Source organism: Trachurus japonicus, chromosome 20, assembly GCF_045865225.1.
Source record: "Trachurus japonicus isolate A0001 chromosome 20, Traja_1.0".
Taxonomy (NCBI): domain Eukaryota; kingdom Metazoa; phylum Chordata; class Actinopteri; order Carangiformes; family Carangidae; genus Trachurus; species Trachurus japonicus.
This window is the reverse complement of record NC_140926.1, coordinates 11,745,432-11,770,223: the sequence shown is the minus strand read 5'-3', so window position 1 is coordinate 11,770,223 and position 24,792 is coordinate 11,745,432. Positions and strand designations below refer to the sequence as shown.

At 41.3% G+C, this 24,792-nt stretch overlaps 2 protein-coding genes across 6 annotated transcripts in view; one reads left to right on the top strand and one right to left on the bottom strand.

Annotated features, from left to right (window-relative positions):
* Positions 1–4,204: 4,204 nt before the first annotated feature.
* On the bottom strand, positions 4,205–8,990 carry LOC146966496 (uncharacterized). The gene is made up of 6 exons (XM_085763286.1): positions 8,659–8,990; positions 6,907–6,954; positions 5,732–5,842; positions 5,268–5,381; positions 4,896–4,976; positions 4,205–4,806 (listed from the first exon to the last, which is right to left on the bottom strand). Exons 1-6 carry the CDS (start codon positions 8,779–8,781, stop codon positions 4,756–4,758), a joined length of 528 nt encoding a protein of 175 aa, XP_085619412.1. The 5' UTR covers positions 8,782–8,990; the 3' UTR covers positions 4,205–4,755.
* An 11,587-nt stretch (positions 8,991–20,577) lies between these two features.
* The window catches only part of myripb (myosin VIIA and Rab interacting protein b), a 102,722-nt gene continuing 98,507 nt past the window's right edge, over positions 20,578–24,792 (top strand). For all 5 annotated transcript variants that reach the window (XM_085762662.1, XM_085762664.1, XM_085762663.1 and 2 more), the window contains exon 1: positions 20,578–20,727. The gene's annotated coding sequence lies outside the window, so the exon portion shown is untranslated. The remainder of the gene's footprint in view (positions 20,728–24,792) is intronic.

Here is a 24,792-nt window from a genome sequence, read left to right as displayed (position 1 = left end):
TCAGCTTTCTGTGAACCTATACAGTGGGCAGCGGGTCAAACTCAGCAATATTTTCTGCTTTAATGTAGTGAGCAGGGCAAAGATTGGCCCGTGGCAGTGACTCAGCAGGCATCCATCATTTTCAACTCTATCAGGGACAGCTACGCAATTCATCTGCGTAGTTCTCCCTGATGGAATTGACAAAATCCTGCATTTTCCTCCCAGCTCTGCTCATCGCAGTGCACACCTTTTTATGTCAATTTTCAAAAATTTCTGTGGTAAAATTTTCCTCCAACCTGAGGTGCATTTATTACCTAAAGAGAAATATGTGGGGACTCCTGATGCTGTCAAGGTCTGTCGAGATTTCAGCAGCCAATGTGCTGCCACTAGTGTGTGTGAAACGAATTTAGGTGAAATTGTCATTTAGATGCTTCTACCATATCAACTGGGTGTATGAAATTTAATTCAGTACTTCAACATAGTGGGAAATATACTTCAATATACTCTATTGCGGATGGCAATGTCAGTTCGAGGCCAGAGCAACACATGATTATCTTAGTATAAAGACTGGAAGCTGTTTGCTCCAACGATACACAAAGGACGGGTATTTTGAAATTCACAAGATGCAGTTTTTAATTCAAAATACAAAAGCAACACTATGCAGTTTTTTAAAGCTAGTTAAAGCTTGGCCAGACAGTTTTTTTTTTTTTTTTGGCATCAATGGACCAAAAATCCATATTTGCATTTCCTATTGTAAGTGGACTGGGAGCAAACTAACTAGATGTCTGCTGCACCCCCTCTTGGCTCCATTTTCACACTTAGGAAAATCAAGCCCATCTAGACTTGAGTCAATCACAGGCCTTTTCAGAGAGAGCTCCTATTTGCTGTTCTACTAATGCACATTTGTGTGCTGGTTAAGCATTTCAGAGAGTGTAAGAACTTGTTGTACTTCTTCAAGGACAGGTGTGCTAATTGATTTTCAGATGTAGATTTACCATGATGGCAGGCAGATGTTGACTGGCTAGATGTTGAATGTAGCAGCTAGTTTAGCCTTGTGCTGCTAACTGTAGCCAAAGGCTCACAGCAGTCTCTTGTCTTGAATGTGTGTAGCCTACACAAGTGAGGGGAGAGCTGCAGAAGGCCAGCTGTATTCCCACCGGGACCACTGACTTCTTGGAGTCTTGTTGTCATCATACGGTTGCCAAGCAACTAGCAGAGTTTCCTCCCGCTTTTGGCCTTTAAGATAAACTAAGCTAAACTAAGATAACATAAATGGTGCTCGATTCCTATACGTGGTGTACAGAAATGGTGTAGGTTTTCTCAAACCAGAACGAAGAGATATTTCAGAATCTCTGATTTTCTTCATGGTGTTGAATAATTTGTATCCAATGGAAACAAGTAATAATCATAGCCTGTCATACAGGCAGCCTATTAGTAATTAGTCGCCTCCTGGCTGAAACTAAATGGATGTCATTCAAGGCTGTTACAATAAAGTTCGATGCTGTGATTTCAGCAGTGTCAGAATCATTTGGATGATGTTTGTTTTTATGAAGGGATTGCAGGTGGCAGACCGCCTCTGGATGCACGGTCAAAGGCTTTGTTTATAATGGGGAGCTGACAGGGCCGGGAAAAAGTCAATGAATTCTGCAATGGCCCATAAATAACACTCCCGTTACCATACATGTTGAAAGGTCAGCAGGCTGACATATTGAGCCGACATCACAACACTGATACTAAGGAGTTTCACATATCAAACATGCATCTCTGTTTCTAACCCCCTCTCTACCTTTTTCTTCATTAGGGCCAGAGGCACGAGACAGTGCTGTGACAGCACAGCAGTCTGAAGTTTTGACAAGCTGAGTTAGAGAGACTGTTTGGGCGAGGTGATGTCAGACCAGAGAAGAGGAGTGACACGGGGAAGACAGCCAACGCCCCGTATCTGATCTGATGGGAAGTGGCAGGAGATGAAAAGAAGGAGGCAAAGTGAGCCTGAAAGCGAGGTCACAGTCTGAGGTCAGTGGAAACAGAGAATAAATGAGGATAACAGTTTCAGCAGGGAATACCTTGTCCTGAATGCACAAAGAAATCACAATCAGATGATACAATACTCTTAGTTTCAAGGCCTGTTATAAGCTGTTGGATGAAACAAGCCAACACTTTGGCCTGATCATCAGACTCACTATGATGCACGTTTTTACGATTGTTCATTCTAGCTATTATATTTTTGTTTCTCATGAGCAGGGAAACAGCCATCAGTGCTCACAACAGCTGATCTGTATAAAATCTTGAATAAATCAGATGTGGGTTGTGATTTAAAACTCTGGAACCAGGCTGAATTTTCCTAAGGGTCTGTTTTAGAACGGGACAATCTGACTCCTCATGTTTACTTGGCAACCCTTTTTCTTTTTTAGCAATGCCGTCATACTTAAACAGCTATCTTGCTGAGTCCATTGTTATTATTCCCACTTCAAATAACGTCCAAAGCCATAAATTGAGACCTAAGCCGCATGAACTTGAGATAAAACAGAAAGTTAAAGTAGTAGTTGTTGCCTCATCGTTGAACGTACCTTCCACTGACGTAAATCTTGTTTGTGACTCCGTTTTCCCACATTGCATGTTGTTTAGGGTGAGATGCCCCTGAAACTAATACTTATGTAGTGGTTTCTACTGCTTCAAACGGATGTTGACTTCAAGCCACTAACTACACATGAACCTGGGTTTTTATGGGAAATCCTGACATATATCGCTCTGCTTGCGCCATTTCCTACCACAATCCTATAGATTGAAGGCTTCCCCAATTATTTGGTTGGTTGTGATCATCATCGTGTCAGCTTTGTTCTCATGGGGGATGAATGAACCCGAAACGGAGCGGAAACAATGCCACACACTATTACACAACCGCAATGACTGATACACAGCTATAATTCCTTTTCTTTTTGTGCTGGCCACACACGGTGACACATGTTCAGACTGAGGACTGAATTTAACATTTACATCAGCGGAAGAAATGGGTTTTCATGTGCATGTGTTGCATCTGATCGGACACACTGCCTTGTGCCATCAGGTCATCAACTAGGAGTTTCCCAGGATGCATTAGCCCAAGGGTACAGTCAGTCTGTGATACCCTGCTGGCTGCTGTCAGAGCAGTGTGTGTGTGAGATGATGACAGGGGAGTGAGCCGAAGCTGTGTCCCTCTCGTTGTTTCTGCATAGGAATAACAGGAATCTTAGTCTTTAATGTGAGTCGCTCTTTCGGAGAAATCACACTGATGTCCTGTGGTGGTTTGTCACCAAGACAACACCCCCATAACCAGCTAATCCAGGTTCATCTGATCGGTTCTCTGTGTTATCCCAGAGCGAGCCGCTGAAGCATAATCAGCACCAATGATGAGCTTCAGGGAAAATGCCAAGTTTATAAATAACATTTTGTTGTGTTATTTTTTCCCTTTTCTCTCTGTTTGTGTCTGGAGAAGCACAGAAATTACCCTGTGTGTACTGCACACCTACGTCATGAGCAGAGGGCTTTGATCACTAAATGAGTGGAGGATGAGTCATCCTATTCACTTAGATTGCCTTCCACTTTTACACAGGCTCATTTTCCTTGTCAGATTGCCTCATATTTGGGATTTTCTGGTGGCTTCACTTTGGGTGGGCCTGAGCACATTTTTAGGTTCTCATCACAGTAAAGTACCATTTTCCTCTCGAGTTGTAACCAGGTGATTTGTTTAATCTGATATGCTGTAAATAGGTAAGGGCCCAGATGCAGAGCAGCCCACAAGGATGTGATTTTGTGCATATGTTGATGTAAGTGTCCCTGGAAAACTACTCAGACTAAACTTCTGGTCCAGACCATACTGCAATTCCATTCTTGGCCAAATGAATTAAAAATGACATATTTAAATAGACAAAGTTTGACTCCTGAAACAGATGGTCTGGACTACATTTAGATTTTTTTTTCTCTCCGAGGCTTTTTTCCCCTGGCTGCTGTAATGTAAATGGATTAGTGCCCCTCTCTTAGAAAAGAGGTTCCTGCTGCTTTATCCTCCTTCCATCTTTGCCCACCACACACTATACGTGTAGCACTTGCCATATGTAATTAGCGACTTAGCGGTGTTTGAGTCCTCTGATACTTAAATTTATGAATCGGTCATAGGAAGTTTTTGCAGACCCTTGTGTGAGAGATGTTATTCTGGGAAACAGTGAGGGAAAGACTGAGCTGGTACAGGAACTGTTATACAATTTAATGTCTTAATGGAGCTCAGAGTGTAAAAACTGTTATCCAATTTTATAGAGAAGGCTCCAGTGGAGCATAAAGTGCATAATATTTAAAAGACGTTTACACCATATGTCTCTATTAAACTGGTTTTGAAATCTGATACAGCAACATATTAAAATACTTCTGCAAAAATATACCCCCAATCTTCATAAGGACTCTGTGATTAAATAGGTTACAACAAAATGCCAAACTAGAATATTAATATATGTGATCTTTTGTGATAACATGCAGGAATATATTAGAAACCTAAAATAGTATAAAGTAAGTGCAGACGGGCTGATAAATGTAGGATAGCTTACAGCTGAAACAGTAATGGTGGACACACACATTAAAAGAAACATCAGAGCTGTTATTCCAAATGTCAGATTTTCACACCAGTCTTCAGTTTGTTTACATGTTTTTTGTAAAATGTCACCGCACTTTTACTGTGCAGTGTGCACACCTTTAGGATATTTTTAAAGAGTAAGAGAAGAACATTTTATTTTTCGGCACTTCTGTCTTCTATATGCTTCTTTTCACTCTGGTGTCCTGCTCTTCGTTCTGCGGATCTCCCTGGAGAGCATAAAACACAGCATGTAAAATATGCATCATGTGTAAATGTATGAGCAGTGGACAAAACATTATACTGTATAAAGACTCACCAGGACAGAGAAAGCCCCAGAACGACCTGACTTCCCCTTCTTAGGCGGATCAGACTTCACCTGTCTCCTCGCTCTGGTGATCTGGAAAAGAAAATCCATCCATAACAGTCTGCCTTTTACAAATATGGCATTTTTTGGGGGGGGCTGAGGCTATAAACTTTTATCAGCAAGCGGAACGAGATTATAACAAAAACCTTCTGTGGAAAGACGATGCCTGATATCAAAAATGCATTTAAAACAAACAGATTAGATCGGTGAGTGCACCAAATGCTTCCAATAAAACCAACTAACGTGGCTTTATAACTCTTGCTTGCACATCCGGCCTCATTGCCCCAGCTGTTGCTCTACTCCAGGGTTGCCATGGAGACTCACCTGTAGGGGGGTGGATTTGTTATTATTGCTAAGGAGGGAGAAGGAGCCGACACGGGATATACGCTTCTTTTTCTTAGTCCCAGCTTGAACCAAGTGTCGCCTGGACCTGTCAGCCTGGGAAACCACAGACACAGGGATGTTATTATATTAATACATACTCTGCTGCACAGTTACATACTTGATGTGAAACCATTAAATTTAATTTGGAAAACACACAGATTCCAGCCCACGTATAACAGCCTCTTTCTTGGTATAACATAAATGCTCTTATATGGTAGTTAAGTGAATTTAGTGAGCAAATACTGTGGTTTCCCTCCGTCCTTCCTGGATTAATAATACGTGACTAAAACTTCGCTGGACCTTGGGCTGCAGCAGTCACCACTGGAAACCACTCCGTCCTCACCTCCCCCCCGTTTTGGCTTTTGCCCACTCTGACTCTCCGGTGTGACTAACCAGTGACCTACCTGGATGAGCGTGTTCGGGAAACCTTTGACGGAGACGGCCCCGGGCAGGCTGGAGTGACTCAGGTGGGTGGGGCCCCTCCGCTCCAGCTGTCTCTTATGTCTGAACAAAGCCTATGAGGACGAGACAGTCACAAACCACATCCACCACCATCACAACATCTCGTTCAATTGTGTGTCTGTGTGAGATAAAGTGCCTCCATGTGAGTTGGATACTGAGTGGGAACACATTACTTTTGTTTTCCCTTTTTCTGCTCTGTTTGTCCCTTTTCTGCTTTATCCTTCTTTGTTTTGTCCCCCCTCATTTTCAGTCGTCTTTGTTTTGCAAACTCAAGCATTAAGGGGAGGAAACAGCAAAATTATTATAGTCACTGGCCCCACCATTTCCTGCATTTCTCATTGATCCGCACATAAACAACGCACTGATATTGATCCATTCGTTTTCCTAATAAATGGACTGTCACTTTGAGAAACAACAGGTTTCACTTTACCAATTAGGACTTTCTGGTAAATTTATAACAACACAGGGCCTTGACTCCATCGGTGCTCTTATTTTTTTCCCCCTAGGTTACATAAGTGTAGAAATTAACAAGGCTCTTCCCAGTGTTGCATAATGACTTAGTTCCTACCCTATCTGTTTTTCCAGAGAATGAAGGCGACGACACTAGCTACAAAATATTTGCCTCAGAATCATTTGTGATGCCATTTAAAGTGCTGGCGGTGATTGCTGTTGACCTACATTTTGATGACTGTTTCAGTTTTCAGTCTTGAGGGATGGAATATTTTAGAAGTGGCGGTGGCACGACAGCTGCACGGTTTAGAGTTGGGGCAGAATTTCAATGTGGATGTGCTGTTTGTTTCTGTGAGTGAAGCTGCAGGGAAACATAGATTGTGTGCTAGGGATTTAGTTGTGTTTCAAGCTTTGTCACAATGCAACCTGGTGTCAATAACATAATTATCTAATTATTTAGTCACCCACTCTACCTCCACCCACACCACTTACCACCCCTCTGACTTATTGTCCAAACACCTTGTTGCCTAGCACCTTATCTGGTTGTGGTGCAATGACCAGCTCCTCTGAACCAGACTCCCTCAGTCACATCTGACTTTTGTCTGTGCTCTACCACAGGAATAAATATGGGCTAGTAAAGGAATAAAGTGTAAGTGGTGTCACATACCAGTCCTTCAGTTAATGGTAGCGCCCTCTGCTGCTTCTCATCACCGTACTGAGAGGAGGAAAAGAGGGTCAACACATGGTGTATTTATCATTTTCAGCAGAGAAGTGCAAAAGGTGCAAAAAAAAAAATACATTGCAGCATAATTAATATCATCACAGAGTCCTATGAATTCGGCAATAAAAAAAAAAAAGAAATATTTCCACATCCGTACATCCTCTGTGTGAAAATAGTCCACTGACCCAGAGAAAATGAGTTATATTGCCATGCCTAACAAGATGTCACACTAATACACAGACACACACACACGCACAAAGCAAATAATTCTTCCACACCCGGCTCTGCAAACGTTGCAGCATTTCTTATTGCAGAGTAGAGGTGTAATCTCCTGGGTCTTCACGATCTCATAAAGTCTAACTGTAGGTTGTGTGTGTGTGTGTGGGTGGGTGTGGCTAGGATGTGTGCATCAAAACCTACCACAGTTCATTCGGTCTGCGGATGTGCACATTGCGTGATGACGACTCCCATAAATTACTAATTTCATGTATTCCAACACCAGTGACCTTCCTTGATGAAACGGGCAAACCCATGTAAACTAAACCAAATGGAGCAAATTTAGTCTCTTAAAAGATGCTGCCTCTGGTATTAGTTAGTTCCCACCACATTTGAAGCTTATAATTGCACATGCTGTAATTACATGACAAATAATTGCTAGAGAAGAGCATATATGTGGCACAAACTCCCTCAGATGGAACAAAATTCCCAACTCATCGTCTTTCATGTGTGGGTGAAAATCCTCCACTCTTGTCCTGCAGCTGTTGAATCCGTTGTCCAGATGAGGATGATTACTTTGGACAGAACATGAAGACTGTCCGCAGAAAAATGCTCAACCACAAAGTTTAAAGTATAACAGCCGGTAGCCACATGAAGGATTTTGTTCCACAGAGGCGTATATTTTTGGTGCAGAGGCATTATGGCTGTAAAAACCATTACAATGAGACTTTGTTTCTGTTAGAAAAAAATAAAAATAAAGAAATTACACGTCTCCACAGGTCAGGGTTAGACTGTCCACGTCTGCTTCCATCCTGAAACACCCTTGACCACCGTTATCGTCACAACGGCGTCTTTCGAAGGAGTCAGAATGATTTTACATTTTACATTCCAGCGGAGTTACTGGCTTCCTTTGCTTTGACCCACGCTACTGTGTAAACACTGACCACAGTGTGTCTGAGCAAGCACTAACAAAATCAGTATGTGCCTGGTCATCTAAACTTAAATTGAAAGCACATAACTTTAAATATGATTAGTCATCCATGTCAAGCACACTTGTTAGATCTTGGTTTAAATGAGATGAGTTTGACAGATTTTAAAGTTTTGAGTCAGTGGAGATCTGGATTTTATTTCCAAATATGTTTGAATTATTTACATTCATTATAATTTCAGAATACATTTCCCTTAAGATCAAAATCAACCTCACATTAGAGATGGATCACCACTTGCCCCTGCTTGCATTACATAACATTACACTAATGCACCGTAGCATTGTTATTAGACAAAAGGCTGATAATTCATATTCTTCTCACTTTCCCTACAGACAATGGTTTGTTATTATGCAGTTTGGTCCGAGCAAACAACATTTAAATCGAGTGAATGAGGCTGCACTTACCTGTGTAGTGTCACAACAGATGATGACTGATACATAATGAACACTTGTCCTTCCCTAACTATCACCTCCATTAGCAGTGAGAGTCTTACCTGTCCGTCTGCGGTCTGTCCGCTGACACACAGCTCTCCCTGAGTCGCTCCTGAGCAGTCGAGGGCGTGTGACAGCAGGCTCGCCTGCAGGCAGAGCACGCACAGCCAGATAGTAAACCCCATGATCCAAGCAGGAACTAGACTGCTCCCAGCCCCTGTCAGCTCCCTGCTTTATACTCTCGGCTCTGCTAATGGGGAACAGATGCAGGGGAACGGGAGGCCATGCCAGCTTCACGCAGACAAACAGCCCACCACAAGGCTGTGCTTTGCGCCAGCTAGTGGCCTGCGGTCCTGGAGAAACATGTCAGACATCTTGAGGGGCCTCCCCTTTTAAAACCCCTCTCCCTCTATCCTACTACCCCAACCCAAAGAGGAGTATGAAGACCATTTTCCACTTATGCCTGCACGGGAACTCCTGCCAAAACTCAGTGTGTGTGAGTGCTTGTGTGTGTTTTGAAAGAGGGTGAAGAGAGAGAGAGGAAACTTACGTTGTCAAACTTCTGTACATAACACATGAAAAATTGGTGGTTAGGTTCGTGTAATATCGTGAAGAAATGCTGCATTATGCTGTGAATTTGTCTCTTGGCTCAGAGCTGATGAATCTCTGTCCTTGTGCTTTCAACATGTACAGTGACTGCACTGATTCAAACACTTCAGCAAGCCTGTTAGAATTACAGTAATTACTCCTGAGCATATTTCTCAGTGGAACATACAGCAGCTATGAAAACTGTCGATTCATCTTTCAGGCTGCAGACTAGTGTTTACTGAGCCCCAGTGAAGGAGATAAAATCACAACTGGAGGATGTCGATATAAAATCATGATAAGGGTTTTGTGGAAAACAGAAAGGAGCTTTGTCTTTCACTCTCGTTCTCTTTACGTCGTACAGCATGTTTTACATTATCTGGCAAACACGCTGAGGGGGGTGGTGCCTCTGTAAGGAGTTTATATGGCCTTTAAAATGTGGCACGCCATGAAGAATGCATCTCCTTATGGGGCATGTTGTACTACATGAATAGACTCCCTGTCTCAAGGTGTATTACAGGATGGAAAGAATGAGTGGGAGCAAGAGAGTGGAGAGAATCAAGTCTAATGTCTTCAAGCTTCAGGCTCCTGGTCACAGAGGAATTGCTCACCACTAATACTGAAAATATGCACTGCTGTAAAAAAAATAACAAATGTGCAAATAACTAAGTTTCATTTCCGGTCCAAGACAAACCCATGTACCACTCTCCTGTTCTGTGAAAGATGTGACTTCTCCAACAAACCTGAGAGGCTTGTGGGAAAAACTGTGAAAGCATCTGAGATGTGTCTGACAATTTCTCTGTGAGTCACATTTTGAGAGCAAGATAGTTATTCATCTTGATTCTCATCCAGCCCCCCTTTCCTTCCAACCTCTTTTTTCCTGAGATAGGAACGACACTTTTGTTCGAGCTGCTATTGCAAACATCTCCCTAGAGGTTTCAGCGAGACGACTGGCTAGACAGCTGCAGGGCAGTGAGGTGGTTTGATGGAGGGGATGTTGTTCAGTCAGGAGACAAGAGAAGGGAAGAGTGAAAAATAACCTCAAAACAACAAACCCTGCTTTACTTGGCAGTCGACCCAAAATGGACTTAGTCTTAAGTGGACAAATCATGTCAGCCATCTTTACCAGAGAGACCAGGCGAGTCATTTCACTGTCATTCATGTTAACGTTCACAGTCTGTGCTTTGGTTTAACAAAACATCAGGCTGGCTTCTTGGAAGACCTGTCGAAATCATGTTACCAAGGCTACAAGTTCACATTAACCTCTCATAAACCATAATGCGGCCATGTAAAGAGACAGTAATGACAGCTAGGGTAGAGTTATTTCATATTCCAAATGCCTGATTTTCACTCTGCACTCTCAAGTTTAAAGTAACTTTTTAAGGAAGCTATCTGTATAAAATTGTAATGCAGGGACGTCCTCAGCTTTCACCCAAGTGTCATTCATCACCAGCTCTGCTTTGAGATCCTGCCAAAGTCTGAAGATGATGTTCTACATCTAGCAGCTGTTGACCTTGTGAAAAAAATATCTTCTTTTCCCGCTGACCAGAATGACAGGTAATCTATGGCACATAAATACTTGCAGAAATACATTTGCGCGTGGGTGAGGGTAAGCAACAAAGTTGTTTGGCAGCAGCGTGACTGATGAGAAAAAGCAGGAACTGTGATTTAGGAGACAACATCTGGATTAAGACACATGACTCATGGACTAATGGATGTTTTGGATTATGTAACTAAAACATCAACTCCCTTATTGCTCCACTTGTCAAAACGCTTACAAGAATTAAAGAAAAAATAATTAGATTTGGTTTTATTTTCCATGTTCTTAGATATTAGGGTTTGGGAACCATCCAGCTGCCCCAATACAATGGAGGTGAATGTTGTTTGTGCTGCTGAAAAATACAGTTAAAAAATTTAATAGGAATGTCCTGGTTACTGTGTAGCCCATGGCTATAGACCTCAATGTGAAGCATTTATTATGAGGATTATTTCCCAGACAGAAAGTTTTGCTCATGAAAACTATTGACATGATGGGACAGGGGGTAGTTGTTTTGTTGAAATGGGTGATTTGACCTGTTTACCTTTTAAAGTGATAGTTAGGCAGTGGTGTAAAATGTAAATCTAATTTATCGTGAGTATACCGCTTTTTAGGTGGGAACCTACACTGTTCATACCTGCATTACATAGAGACTATAGTTTTGTTGTAGTGGGTATATTAAAATATTAATGAATTTTCAGTGGGTATACTGCATATCACATAGACTACACCACTGGTTCTAGGAAATATTCTGATTTGCTTTCTTGCAGCTCCAGCCTTGACACTGTTTGCTTATCTTAGTATAAAGATTGAAAGCTAAAGGAAACAGCTAACTAATCAAAATATGCTACTGGCACCTAAAGAAGGATTTAATGTTAATTAGTGAGAATGGAAGGATGGATTTTACGACCTTATGATCTTAATGCTAAGCTAAAAGACATGTTGAGCACATTAGCTGACACACATGTGTCTGTTTATGCTGAGCTGAGCCTTTATCTGAACTCAGAGTTGTCAGTTGTCTCTGTTATTCTCCTTTAGTCTCTCTTTCTGTCTCTCACAAATCCCTGGAAAACATATTTTTCATGTTCACATCATATGTTTCTTTATTGTTACAATTTGGCTATGTTTTAGCATCGACTTTGTAGCCTGTGCAGCTGCGCTGCCTCTAAAATTTTCTTTGTGTTCTGTCTGAACACACTGTGAGACTGTGAAACAATCAAAGAGGCTGGTAGAAACTGGCTGGGGAAAATTGGAGAAAGCCATATGTTCGCTCCTTTAAAGGGAATGCCATATAAATCTCAAGCGCTTTATGGAGAAATCTCCTTGTAAATACTGTATAGCTTGTGTGCATGATCAAATAGCAACTAGTGTGAGTACATTTTCAACAGTTAATTATCCTTGTTGTGCCTCCATTTGGCGAACCAAACTCAGTCATGCTCCAAATAGCAGACTTTTGAATCATGTCTTTCAGATGAGGAGTGCAGGGTAATGAAAAATCAGTGTTTACATATAGCTGGGGTTTTGCAGATATAGGCCTAATCTATGTCTGAGAAATGAGACACTAAAACTCAATGCACCTCTTTCCATCTTCTCCAGGCAACTATAGGTCTGATTGCAAACTAAAATTCCTCTGTAGCACATTTCTACTCTTCTTTTTCTCCGTGGCTTTGGTAACAGCTTTGTTAAAGGTGCAAAAGAGAGAAAAGCAATGAGGCTTTCATTCCTCTCATGTGGAAACAATGACAGAATCCAAGGACGAGGGTGAGGAAAAACAGATCGGTGCGCTGCAATTTGCGTGTTTGTCATTGAACAAAGAGGGATTATTGTCTGACTTCTTGCTTTTTCACTTTCTGTTTATGTGTCCTTGGATATTTGAGCATTAGCAGCATGCTCACAGAGAGGAGTGTTCATTTGACTCAAAGAGAATCATATACCATCAGTTACCAACATAATTTTTCTTTAATCTTACATCTGTACCCACTCCGCCTCCCCCCACAGTATTTCACTGAATAAAACGGCAATCGCAGCCCTCGTTTTCCCGTGCTAGACAGATGAAATACTGCCTTATTTTAACAGCAGTCTCTTTGATCCATCTACAAATTACCATAACTTATCAATTTAGACATCAAAGCTCCCAGGAAGAGAAAACATTCAGTCTGTAGATAATCAATTAAATCATAGGTCATAGCTGGGGGCTTTGTGACGTCTTAAATGAATCAACACATGGGTTTAAAATAGTAAGTAATATATATTATTCCACAAGCAAGAAAATAGGACAGGTGCAGATTCAAACATTTGTCTATAACAAGTAACTGGCACACTGCAGAAACAGTGTTGCTCTCCTGCTCTTGTTTTACTATGATTTGTTCGATTAAAGCCTATTTATCACTTGGAAACCACCTTTTAACAAAAAAAAAAGGTTTGAAACTGGTAAATGTGGTCGACACAGTCTATTTTGAGGATGCAAACATTGGCTTTCCATGCAGCTATAATGTTTGTTGACAGATTCGGTGTAGCTTGAAAGAGAGATCCACCCTAAAACATCTCCCTGTTGTTAATGGAAAGCTCAAATGCACCATCCATTTTAGGACTTCAAAAAGGGAAAAAAAGTTATTCAACCCTCCTCAGCCAAAAATAAGACTTTTATTTATTTTATTTTTTATTTTTTTTTACCTATAAACTTCTTTCTCTTTTGAATCAGCATCCCAATTTATGATATATACTGTGTATATATATTTGCATAATTTAAACATGTGGTTAAAAAACAAATGTGTATCACTGCACTAGGGGTTGTCAAATGTTGGAAAATTAAGGAAATTAGCAAATGAAGAAGATGTGCCAGTCGAGGGAAATGGTTCAACAAGATTAAAACCTGCAGAATATTCACAGAATAATCCTACATGATCTACAAGGTTTTAGTGTCTTAATATGGATTACAAAGCTCTCATAATTTCCTATGTAAAAGTCAGTTTCTGAAGATGGTTATACTATAAATTATATTATGTAATATCTCCATGGAAGCAGTGATATTCTATTAGTAGATCAGTGCCAATTAAAGCAAACTCATCCAGTCATTATCACCATTGTTCATTCAGACAGAACACTAAACATGATGTCATGCAAGAGTGTCACACATAGTACGGGTCGTGCCCTCGACTATCTCTCATTTATATCCCATCCTCTCTCTGCTCTAGTTACCATGGTAGCAATGAGTTGGATTCAAACAATGCCACATAGGGATGAAGCCTCTGACGAAAGCAGAGAGCTGGTCATGTGTGTATCTCGGCGAGATGAGGTGTGGACAGGATCAGTCTCACATGAGTGATGTTGTACATCCTTCTGCAGCTGCAGCCACATTATCACATACATGTATGTCACAACACATGCCATGTTCAGAGAGATATAAAATGTCATTGCATTGCTATTTTGTCCACATGCTAAAGTCTTTCAGTAATTACAGCATTAGCACACCATTAATGTCACATACATCAATGTAAATAGTTATTGGTATTCATGTGTATGTGTTGCTACACTAATTAAATGCATCATAGATGAGTAGGATAGTTCATATGAATGATCAATTGAAAAAAAAAAGAACTAATCAAAGTATTATATAAAAATCTTCACCTATTTGGAAACAAAGACAGCTAATAAAAACACAACTATCTACTAACTAACAGAAAAGGAAATAAGATGAAATGTTGTATTATTTGAATTTTTTGGCCACTGGGGGGCATCGCCATATTGAAATCAAAAGTGTGTGAAAGCTGCTGCTCATTTAGGCTACACATCTAACAGTTGCAAGCTAGCAGCACAAACATCACAATATCCAATTTTAGCTCGTTTTTTGGTCTCCACCACCTGCTGGCTAAATGCTTCACTATATGTTATAACTTTGTCTGCTGTTTGGTGCTGAGCAGGTAGCACTCCTGCTCAGCAATATCAATAGCTTTTTGGACAAAAGGAATGAGTTGAAGTCATCAATTTTTTCCATGTTGCTGGGTGTATTCATTGGCTGCAGATATTATCGTCCGAGCTGAAGTGCAAATTCTCCCGTGGTGTGAGTAAACAAGAAGCAACGCTGATTCTCAGACCTTTTATAGAAAAATCTTTGAGAGCCGAGTGGCATGAAACAAAAACACCTCCTGTGTAAACATCTGTGGCTAAACTGGGCCAGAGAACACTACTGGCAAGCGAACCCGGGAAGTGGAGTGGCTGGCAAATTTACTCTCATTCATCCACGTTTGTGAAGTATTCTCCGGAAAGGAGGGGGGTTAGCAAGCTTCTGTGCTGTGTGACTAATATAGTCTGGAAGGAGATTAACCAGACTGTCAATATGTTGTGGTTTCTAAACACTGGAAGGGAAAAGAATTAGTTTGGGGTGACTGGAGGCTCAAAGGAACATCTTTAAGAGTGAGTGCTAATCTAAAAAGCTCAGCGCAGTATGTGAAAAACATCTTCAAATAGGAACTGGCCAGAAAATAAGGAACAACATTTAGACTCTGAGCGGCTTTAAAGCAACAGCCCATCATTCCCTATAAAGGACAATCCAATCTCCTGATGTCCAGACAGTTACTTTCCCTCAATGGCTACTGCGTTTTTGTTTGTATTCAAATGCACATCAGTCTTAATGAACAAATACTCTTAGGGGATTTTTTTGCAGCACCTGAGCAAGCTGCATCCATCCTCCTCTTCCTGCTTGCACTCGTATACCAACAGCCATCGCTTTGGTTGTGAGTAGCGTATCCAGGAGATAAAGCGGTTGTTTTCCATCATGAATGTGATTTTCCTCAGCTACTGCCTTAACTCATTACTCAACCCGGAGGACAATTAGTGTGTGTTTATTAGCTGTAACAGGGGAAATGGCTTCATGAATCTCTTCCATCAGTGAAGCCCCATCCTCCCTTGAGATTTCTGAAATGCATTTATCACATGTAAAAATGTCACATCCATCCAGCTGTTGGTGACATGTAAAAATATGTGAAACAAGCTTCTCTTTTCCCCTCATCCCTATCAAATGATACCTTTTCCTCCCCTTACTCCTCGCTGTGAATATCAACACAATGCAAGGAGTGACTCATGATGTTTGTTTGGTATTGTGATGCTTTGTTTCCAACACTGCAATGGCCACTTATGGGCAATTAGTCATGCTGAGTAGGCAGAGGCTTCACCTCCACCTCGTCACCGACAAACACAATACGATGTATGTTTAAATGGAATGAGCTGAGGCACCGAAGAATGAACAAGCCGACATTAGTGGAAAGGGGGGGAAATATATGGTGTTCATCTTAGCATTACCAGATACACAGCAGAGGGCTTATCACAAGCATTATTGTAGGATTAAAAGCAGCAGCTTAAATCCAAAATCAATGTTCTGACCCACAGGTCTGTGCAATCTCAGTCCTTTAATACTTTGATAAATGAATAAATTACAACAAATCATGATTTACTAATTATATTCCAATTAATGAGTAATTACAAGATTCTTTATGGGCTTGTTCAACATCTGATCACTGTTTTATAACCACTTAAGTTTTATAGGATAAATAATTCATGATTCTAGAGAGGTCAGTCTTTTTATACCGTTAATGATCATGCCCTTTATGTTTCCACACACGCATGTGAACATATTACACACATACTAGTTATATGAGCCTGTTTTAAAGGTCAGACTCATGTGTCGTCAGGCATGTTTAACAGGTGAATTCCACATTTTGACATGGTTGTTGCCCCAGAGAGCTGTGAAAGGCAAAATAAATTATATGTATCTAAGCTACGAGGGCAGAATATCCAAATTACCATTTTGATGAGCAGTGTGGTGCCTTCAGGTGAAGATTAAATCTAAAACTTTTCTTCATGCATAGCCAACTTTAGCATTAACAGCTGTTTACACAACAGCAAGTTCAGAATCAAACTTCCTTGAGTTGCCTCGAGCTCCAGTGGTGGAAAAGCAAAGTGTTGAATGGTATGTTTTGCTTTGATATCTATCATGTTTTCTACTATATTTTCTTCCACTGAAGTTAACATGTTAACTCTGAAGATATATTGCTACTCTCATTATAATCTCTTTTCCCTGTTAAAGATAGCTGAAGTGAATCTTTTGCAAATTTTGTGTCAAATGTAATTATATACCTTGTTGTTTACCATCAGAGAGGAAGTGGTGCAGCAAAGAAAAAATTCTCCCAGAACAAAGTGGGAATAAATCAACAGCTATCACTGGTGGGCACAGAGGCAGGCTTAAGTCAGTGTAGATCAAGAAGTTGAGTGTCACAGGTGCAAAAGCTGTTTTTCTTCAATGCATCTGACACACCTGCTACCTCTCTGAACACACACATGTCACTGTGTCTCTATGGCATCAATATACTCACTGAAACATCAATACATTTAATCAATTATTTCCCCCGATGGCGGGATTAAAGAGTAGTCACTCTATGCCTTCAAAATGATCAATGATCCCTAGTAATAATAACAGGTAGGCTACAAATAGTAGTAGGAAGAGTCTGTACTGAGATTAAAAAGACTAGAATTATGAAATATAATAATAATTTACATCTTTAATATGTAAATCTATACACATTTTTTTGTTTTCCGTCATAAATTCTCTACTTCTTGCAACACACAAGTCAAGACTGGAGAAAGTGCAGATATTGGCAGCTTAAACATAACTGTATTGCACTAGAGTGAAGTAATCACTAGTGCTACTAAATCAGCACATTTTGGATGCAAAGTTCTTAAAGTCTGAAGTGTTATTTTTACAGTACAAACCACAGCAATTTTAATAACACTGAGAAAGCTGATAATTTGTCCTTGGAGCATACTGTATGTTAGTGTCTGGAAACCAAATGTGGGGCAGAACAAAATCAAGGATTGTAGCAGAAGAAAACAAGAACACCCCAAAGGCAGGTTATGTTTTGGAGGCCCCCTGGTGGCAGCTGAGGTTTGCTTGTATCCTGTCATGTCTGTTCAGTAGTTTCACTCTTGACTGGTCGGGGGTTTTCCGTCTGGAAGAAGTTACAGTTACAGTACAAATTGTTGCCTTTCCAAAAGAATCATTGTTACAAATTTCTCTGACAAAACATCCATGAATCAGCTCTCACCGCCCGCTATCGTATACGACGGTTATGATTCACTGACCATTTCTATGGTTTTTGAAGGCTGACATTTTGTTGAAGGACGAGATCATATATTGTTGCGGCGAGGCCCACGAGGGAAAAGAACCTCAAATGCCAACATTCGGGGTGGGGGGGGGGCTGCGATCTGTCTCCAAACACACGAGATTACTGAATGTCACGGGAAACGATATACCTACGCACAGACCACTATAACGTCATGTCATACAGATACAGGGACTGGCTTTGAGGAGCCACACTGTTATATCAAGACACGCCATGATGGGCTGCTGATTTCATTTTCACATGGCTGCTACTGAATACATGAATATTCCCTCTGTTCCCACATATGAGTTTGATGGGATTATGCACGTACTCTCAATAGTGGGGATATTATCAATATGCAGCTTTTGTGGAAACAGGAAAAGGTCCACAAATAAAGCCACAAAATGAAGACATAATATTTTCTTTCACCTCAGAGTCGCTGATGCAAAGTGACTCAGCAGCAGAGACCGAAGCATAAACACCAGAATTAGCGGAGCATGAAGCTTTTAATAAGCTTTACCCCCAACATATATGACCAGCAGTTGCTTTAATGTTGTAGAAATGTGCTTGTGACCAGAGGAATGCTGACGTGAAACCCCTCGACTGACCCAAGCTCCACACTGGAGCTATTCACTGACCCACTATGGAGGCGTGGGATTGTACCGGGGCTCGACAATTTGTTTCCCCTCTCATCCTGGGATAGCCACAGCTGCTCTGTCCTCCTCTCATCCCTCTCCTGCCTGTTACTAGCTCACCTGATTAAAGTCTGTTTGAGAACTTCCCTCCACCAGCAGCCCAAGTGTTGTGGTTTATATTTAAAAACGCATGTTTATTTCCCAAACTAAAACTTGCAGAAAAAAACGAGTAAAAACTGCAGTTTAACAGGCCAGACGTGTGTTATTTAAACCTTCTAGCAATAAGCGCTGAACCATAATAAGCACACTCATTTTAAAGTGCACCACTGAGCACTCGCTATGCAGTCGGATTTGCTTAAGTTAAAGATTTGAATAAACCTGGCCTGTGACCTTCTAGCAATAATTGCCGCTGCCACATATTTCCACACTAGACTAATTCTGGCTGATATAGTGTATGCAACAGAAATAGATGTTTGTTTTGATACAATTCATTCTTGTCTGAAAGTGTGTCTCACTTATGCTGTAAAGATGGAGTTGGACAAGAATCCCAATGTTAATGGAGACCCAGGGTGACAGGTTTAGGATGATGGAGAAGAGGAGATGGACGGGGGTGGCAGCACACAGGAAGCAGAGGGAAGATGAAAAGTGATGCAGTTGATCTCCATCTGTGTGAATATACTCGTTTACTTAATGACTCTGTGCTCCCTTGGCATAAATATTTGCAGCACATTCATTTTTTTTTTCATTTTTATCTGTGTGTGAAACTCTGATAGGAATCAAATACCTCAGATTACAGAGACTTGCCACTGCAGCAGCATTGTGACTGACTCTGCACATACTGCATGTGGATCAAGGGTGTGCCTTGAGTGGGGCACACAGGCTCCCAGCACAAAATCCACTCATGGAGATATTTTTTATAAGAGAAAATATGATGTAATATGAAGAATATATGACTCTGAACAGTTTCCCTGGCAGTATCTATTGTAAAATGCAGCCGTAAGTACACTTTGGATAAAGAAAGCATCAGTTCATCCTGATTTATTATCTCGACAAAGTAGCCCATAATTGCAACGTTAGGAGAGCTCTTTATCTTGCCAAAATTTGCCTTGCTGAGCAAGTAACAGCCTAGAAAGTGTTTTTGCAGCGCACCGCCGTCAGCATTTTCCCCTGAAGGCTGAGCACTAATAAAGAGAACAAACAGCCAAGTTTTCCTCCTCAGCTCGCTGCTCTGATCTGCATCATCTCTGATGCTCTGCCAGACCACAGCTCAAGAAGACAGTGGGTATTCAAATGCAATTTGGATAATGTGATGGTGTAATATGTTCGGCTTGCTCAGTTAAATGAATGGATTAAAAAAAAATCATTAATAAGTCAGGATTTAAGATGCGTCAGCGATGGATGGAAATAGATATATGTAAACTTCAATTTGTCTGTGATGCGTCATAGCGTCTATGGAACAGAATTAGATTTCTTATTAAAATGAAATATAAAATCTGAATAAATAAGATCTTTCAAATAGTGGAGTAATAGAGCAGTGTGATCAAACAGCCAGAGACAGGTTAATCTGAGAGAGAGAGATGCTGGATTAACTTGGATGTTCTCATCTCCCACTGAGACAAATTGGACTGTGACTGTCTTTGTGAATGAAGGAGCCAACCAACCCAGTGCCTCCTCCTCCCCTTCCTCCTCCTCCTCTCCCTCCTCCTCCTCCTCCTCCCAAAACTGGAGCGCAGGATGCCCAGGTGCCACCAGCGGAAAAAAAAGAGAAAAAAAAAAGACAGAAATCAGATCCGCTAAACAGAAGAGAAACGGATTCAACAACTATCTTTCTTTTCCAGCCCACAAATTCCCCCCACCCATGCCTCCATCTGTGTGTCACCGTGAATACAGGAAGAACCAGTGGTGGGTGCCAATCCCTCACCTCGCTCGCCGTGTGCCCTCCCTCCCTCCTTCCTCCCTTACGTGTAATACAAACCTCGTGATCACCCATTCAGCAGTGCCTGCGTCTGCTGCTTTGGGGGGGAAAAAAATAATAAGCCGGCTCGCGGAGGGGCAGGCAAAGCAAAAAGTGTCCGGGAGACAGACAGGTGTCGCGGAAGTTTACACTTGCATCCGTAAGCCGCATCCGTGCGCGTCTTTTCTCTCTTTTATTTTTGCCATTATCTGGGATAACGTGAAAGAGACTGTAACTGGCGGTCAACCTGCACCCGCTGATCCTGTGTAAGTGATTCTCCACATCAACTCACCGGGTGAATGTTAGCCTCTTAACAAATAGCAGGAACTGATGGAGACTGAAACATGAGCCGCACTTACAAGGTGCCTGCTTTAAAAAAAAAAAAAAAAAATACATGTATGATCCACATGCTCGGCGCGTGCTTGCACACCTTCATAACGAAAATGCGTGTTTTCTGTGAAATTTCTCTCATCATCTCTTCATTGGCGTTTTGCTGCAAAAAAAAAATAAATAAAAAAAAAATCACTCGGATTCACTGCCCACGGCGAGCTGACATTTGTCACCAGCAGGATTTCTGCACAGATGTTACCGTTCAGTCACTGCAAGCGTGGCAGTCTGAATGAGATGAGTGGGTGCTGGTTTCAAATGAGGCAAATGCGGCATGTTTGCGGGATGAGGTGGATGTGATCAGGTGGATGTGTGCCTCACAGTCCAGAAAAAAACTAAAAAAGAAACAGGGTCGAGGATGCGCAGGATGTGGCTCAAACACCTCCTAGATTCAGTTAGATTGGAGCTGTTGGAAATTAGGTCGTGTTTTGTCTCAGACCCATGGTTGCAAAAAATCTTGAACCCAAAGGAATGCAAGCTGAAAATCCTTATTTGGCAGCCCCCTCTGTGTGTGGGTGTGCAAGGCAGGTGAACTGGTCTCGGAGCAGTTTTATTTCAGTTGTTTTGTTCTGTGGCGGTGACTGTCACCTGTTGACAACAATACTAGGTAAAGCTAATCTTGGGAGGCTTTATAGGGAGACACCAGAAATACATTTACCCACATACTGGATGAATCAGTCTGCTATTCTTGAGTAATTCATTCAAGGAAAAATAGAGATCACTCAGCCAGAATTACAACCCATTCTTAGTGTTTGTGTTACAGCAGTTCTCAACACTTTGTCACATGCACGGTGACTCAGAGGCAGATTCAATTAGCATCTGTTTTGATTTTAACACTTAAGATCAAAATGTGTTTGCGTATACAATATACAGAGGGTGTGTGTGTGTGTGTGTGTGTGTGTCTTCACAGTTCAGCTGCAGCACTCTCACCTTGCCATCCTCCACTCTTTCTCTGCATAGAGTGGTAATTGGGCAGGTAGTGATGGATGTGACACAGCAGGTAGATGTCAAACAGTGACAAATGATCAAGGGCTCTTCCTCATACTGAGCCTCCGGTGAGGATTTCAGTGTTCCCACTGTCTAATATTGGGGTGGAAGTGAAATCTAAATTTGGTGTTTCTTTACACGGAGCGAGTTAAAAGGCCATCTGATAACCTACACTTGCTTGTTAACCACACCTGTATCCATTATTTTCTAGTCTACATTGATTTTTTTAGTTTATCTACAAATTTTTGGCACTTTGGGACGTGTCACAGTGGGAAAAGCACAGGTGTACCTACCTAATACCACTAATGGCGGCTCTGCTCTGCTCCAATGACCCAGTAGGCACTGACAGGGTGCCACAGGCCTAGTGTTCAAATATTAGCAGACACCACCGTTTGTGGAAATTGCCAGTCACACACATTTACTCTCTACAGGACCATTAACATATGACAGCTGCTACCAAATTTTAGCATTTAAAAAAAAATGAAAAATGAAAATGCATCAGATAATCATCACAGTCTTATGATGGTTTAAGTTACTTCCCATAAGCTGTAGACTTTTGGACCACTGACTATGGTTCATATAGCTCACTATTAACTAGCTTAAAGGAGCTATTTATAACTTTTGCTATTGCTACATGGCCAATTTTGGCATTAACAGCCCTTTACTTACTAGTTTAGAGTAAATGTTGTGAGTTCAGCACCGAATTCCCTTGTCAACAGTTGTCTTCAGCAGTGGGAAACAACCTTTTGTTTTACCTCCTTCTCTTCTATATGCTAATCACCTAGCCCCGGCCTGGTTGACCTGTCTCCTTGTTTTTCGATTCCCAGTCGCTGCAGTGTCTTGTTCTGCTCCTGAACAAGTGGCATTGCTCAGAGGATGTATTGTAACCTCTTGTCTTGCAAAGGCAATGAGGGCTGTGGCTCCCAGCAAGATGGTAAACAGCTGTGCTAATGCTAACATTTCCGGTGTAGCACTTTCAAACAGGTCCTTTAACTTTAAAAAAAAAATAACATCAGCCTTCTTTCTTTGTCCCACCATATCTTTTGAAACCACTCCAGCTTTGTTTCAGTGGTGACAAAGATGTAAAATAGTAATGTTGGTGCATAGCTACAGGCTGTTGGCCTTGTACCATTATGGCTTTATAAAGGCGATATCAGACATCATTATGTTAAAACCGCTCTTCCCTCAAGGATGTTAGTGTGAATAAGATTCCTTGGCTGATTGATATTCTCATAAATTCATTGCTAATGACAGGCCTGTTCACACTTCTTACTTTACAGGCAGTCAGATGGTGGAACAGTTGGAGGAATGAAAATCTTGAGCGCAGTATATGTGCCCTTAACTGAACGCTGAACTACATAGTGCACTCTCTTGTTGCTTCTTATCTCTCTCTCTGATGAATCCCCCCGGTGTCATCTTGACAGAAAGTGGTCATATCCCGGATTGTGAAAACAACTTGAGCACCTACGTTTCTGCTGTAATGTGGAAGACAAGTGACCAAAGAGTCAAAGAAAGGCTGTCTGCGTGTGGCTTTTTAAGGACTTGTGGTGACCTACTCCCGACCCACATATTATAATACAGGAAAATCACACACACACTCCAATCCAGAATAGCCGTAAATGCAGATTTGCAAAGTCAGTTGACTGTATTCACCTTTAGTCCAAATAGTCATTTCAGTGAAGCCGTTCTCAATCTCCTTCCCTCCGGCTGTGACGAAACGCTGATCCAATGGAGAGTGTCTAAAACAAGCAGTTCATTTAGCGCTTGGCTGCACCTGCCCTTTTAGTGCTCCAACAGGGCCTTGTCCTCGGTTTGCACATCCTCTGCTACCTATCTGAGGTGATAGACAGCGGCAGAGTCAAGTCCTCAGCAGCACCATGTAGGATGTGGTGGTACTTTGGATGATTTAATACGAGTGTGTACATGTTTTCATCAAAGTCGTGTTTGATTGATGCACATGTCCTTTCATGGAAAAGACAGGTTTCTGTTCATTCTCCACAGAGATGCATCAGTGTGACCTATTTTCCCTCTGAAGCCACTCTCTCTTTCTTGGCACTTAGGGTGTCAGTCTGAACATGTTGCTCTTGTAATCTGACAGTATTACATTGGTGGGCTTCATTGTAGTGCCAGTCAAAGTGTGACGGCTGTGACTGAGGTTGTGTTTTTATCATTTTGTTAGAGTTGTTGTGTGTCCTTTAACTCACTTGTCTTCAAAATGAATTTATTTACAGATTGTTCAGAGGTTACGAGCGCTAAAATGAAAAGCTGCAAAAGCATTTTACAACTCTCATTTCTAATTACCTGGCTCATTGGTACCTGTATAGTCGACTGCAAATTTACAGCGCAAATCGAAATCACCATAGTTCCCGACATGCAGCTCTGAGCCCTCAGACTGAAACGCCAGATTCTTGTGGAGAAAACGAGTTGCAGCGGCTGAAAGCACCACACGTTTACAGAAAATAAAAGTGAAAATAATACGTGGAATAGAATGAATGTGCTTGAGTGAGTTGGATTGTGTACATGTGACAGTTTCAAGAGCAGAGTTTGGTTAAATATTATATTAAATATTATGAATGAATCAAAGTGAGACACAGAAAATTAATCCGTACTAAGAGAAAAAACACCAAATGATGTGTCAGGGATTCATGTTGTACATATCAGGTTATGTTAGTGTAGTACTTTAAAATGACTTTTCATGACACTACATTTGCAGATAATGTGCAAATATGGGAATGTTCAATGTGTGGTGTCTGTTTGCAGTCGCCCTTCAAACATATTTTTAGTGTAGTAGAAGACAGTTTTAATCTCTGTGAGGTAGAAATCTTACGACCTGTCTGCACTGAGAAGACTGCGCAAATCAGTGAAGCACTGAACCACTGAGGCGACGTCAAATCAGCATCGGTTTAAGTGGATTTTTCTGTTGGAATAGTCCACACTCTGCTGTGTATACACTGATA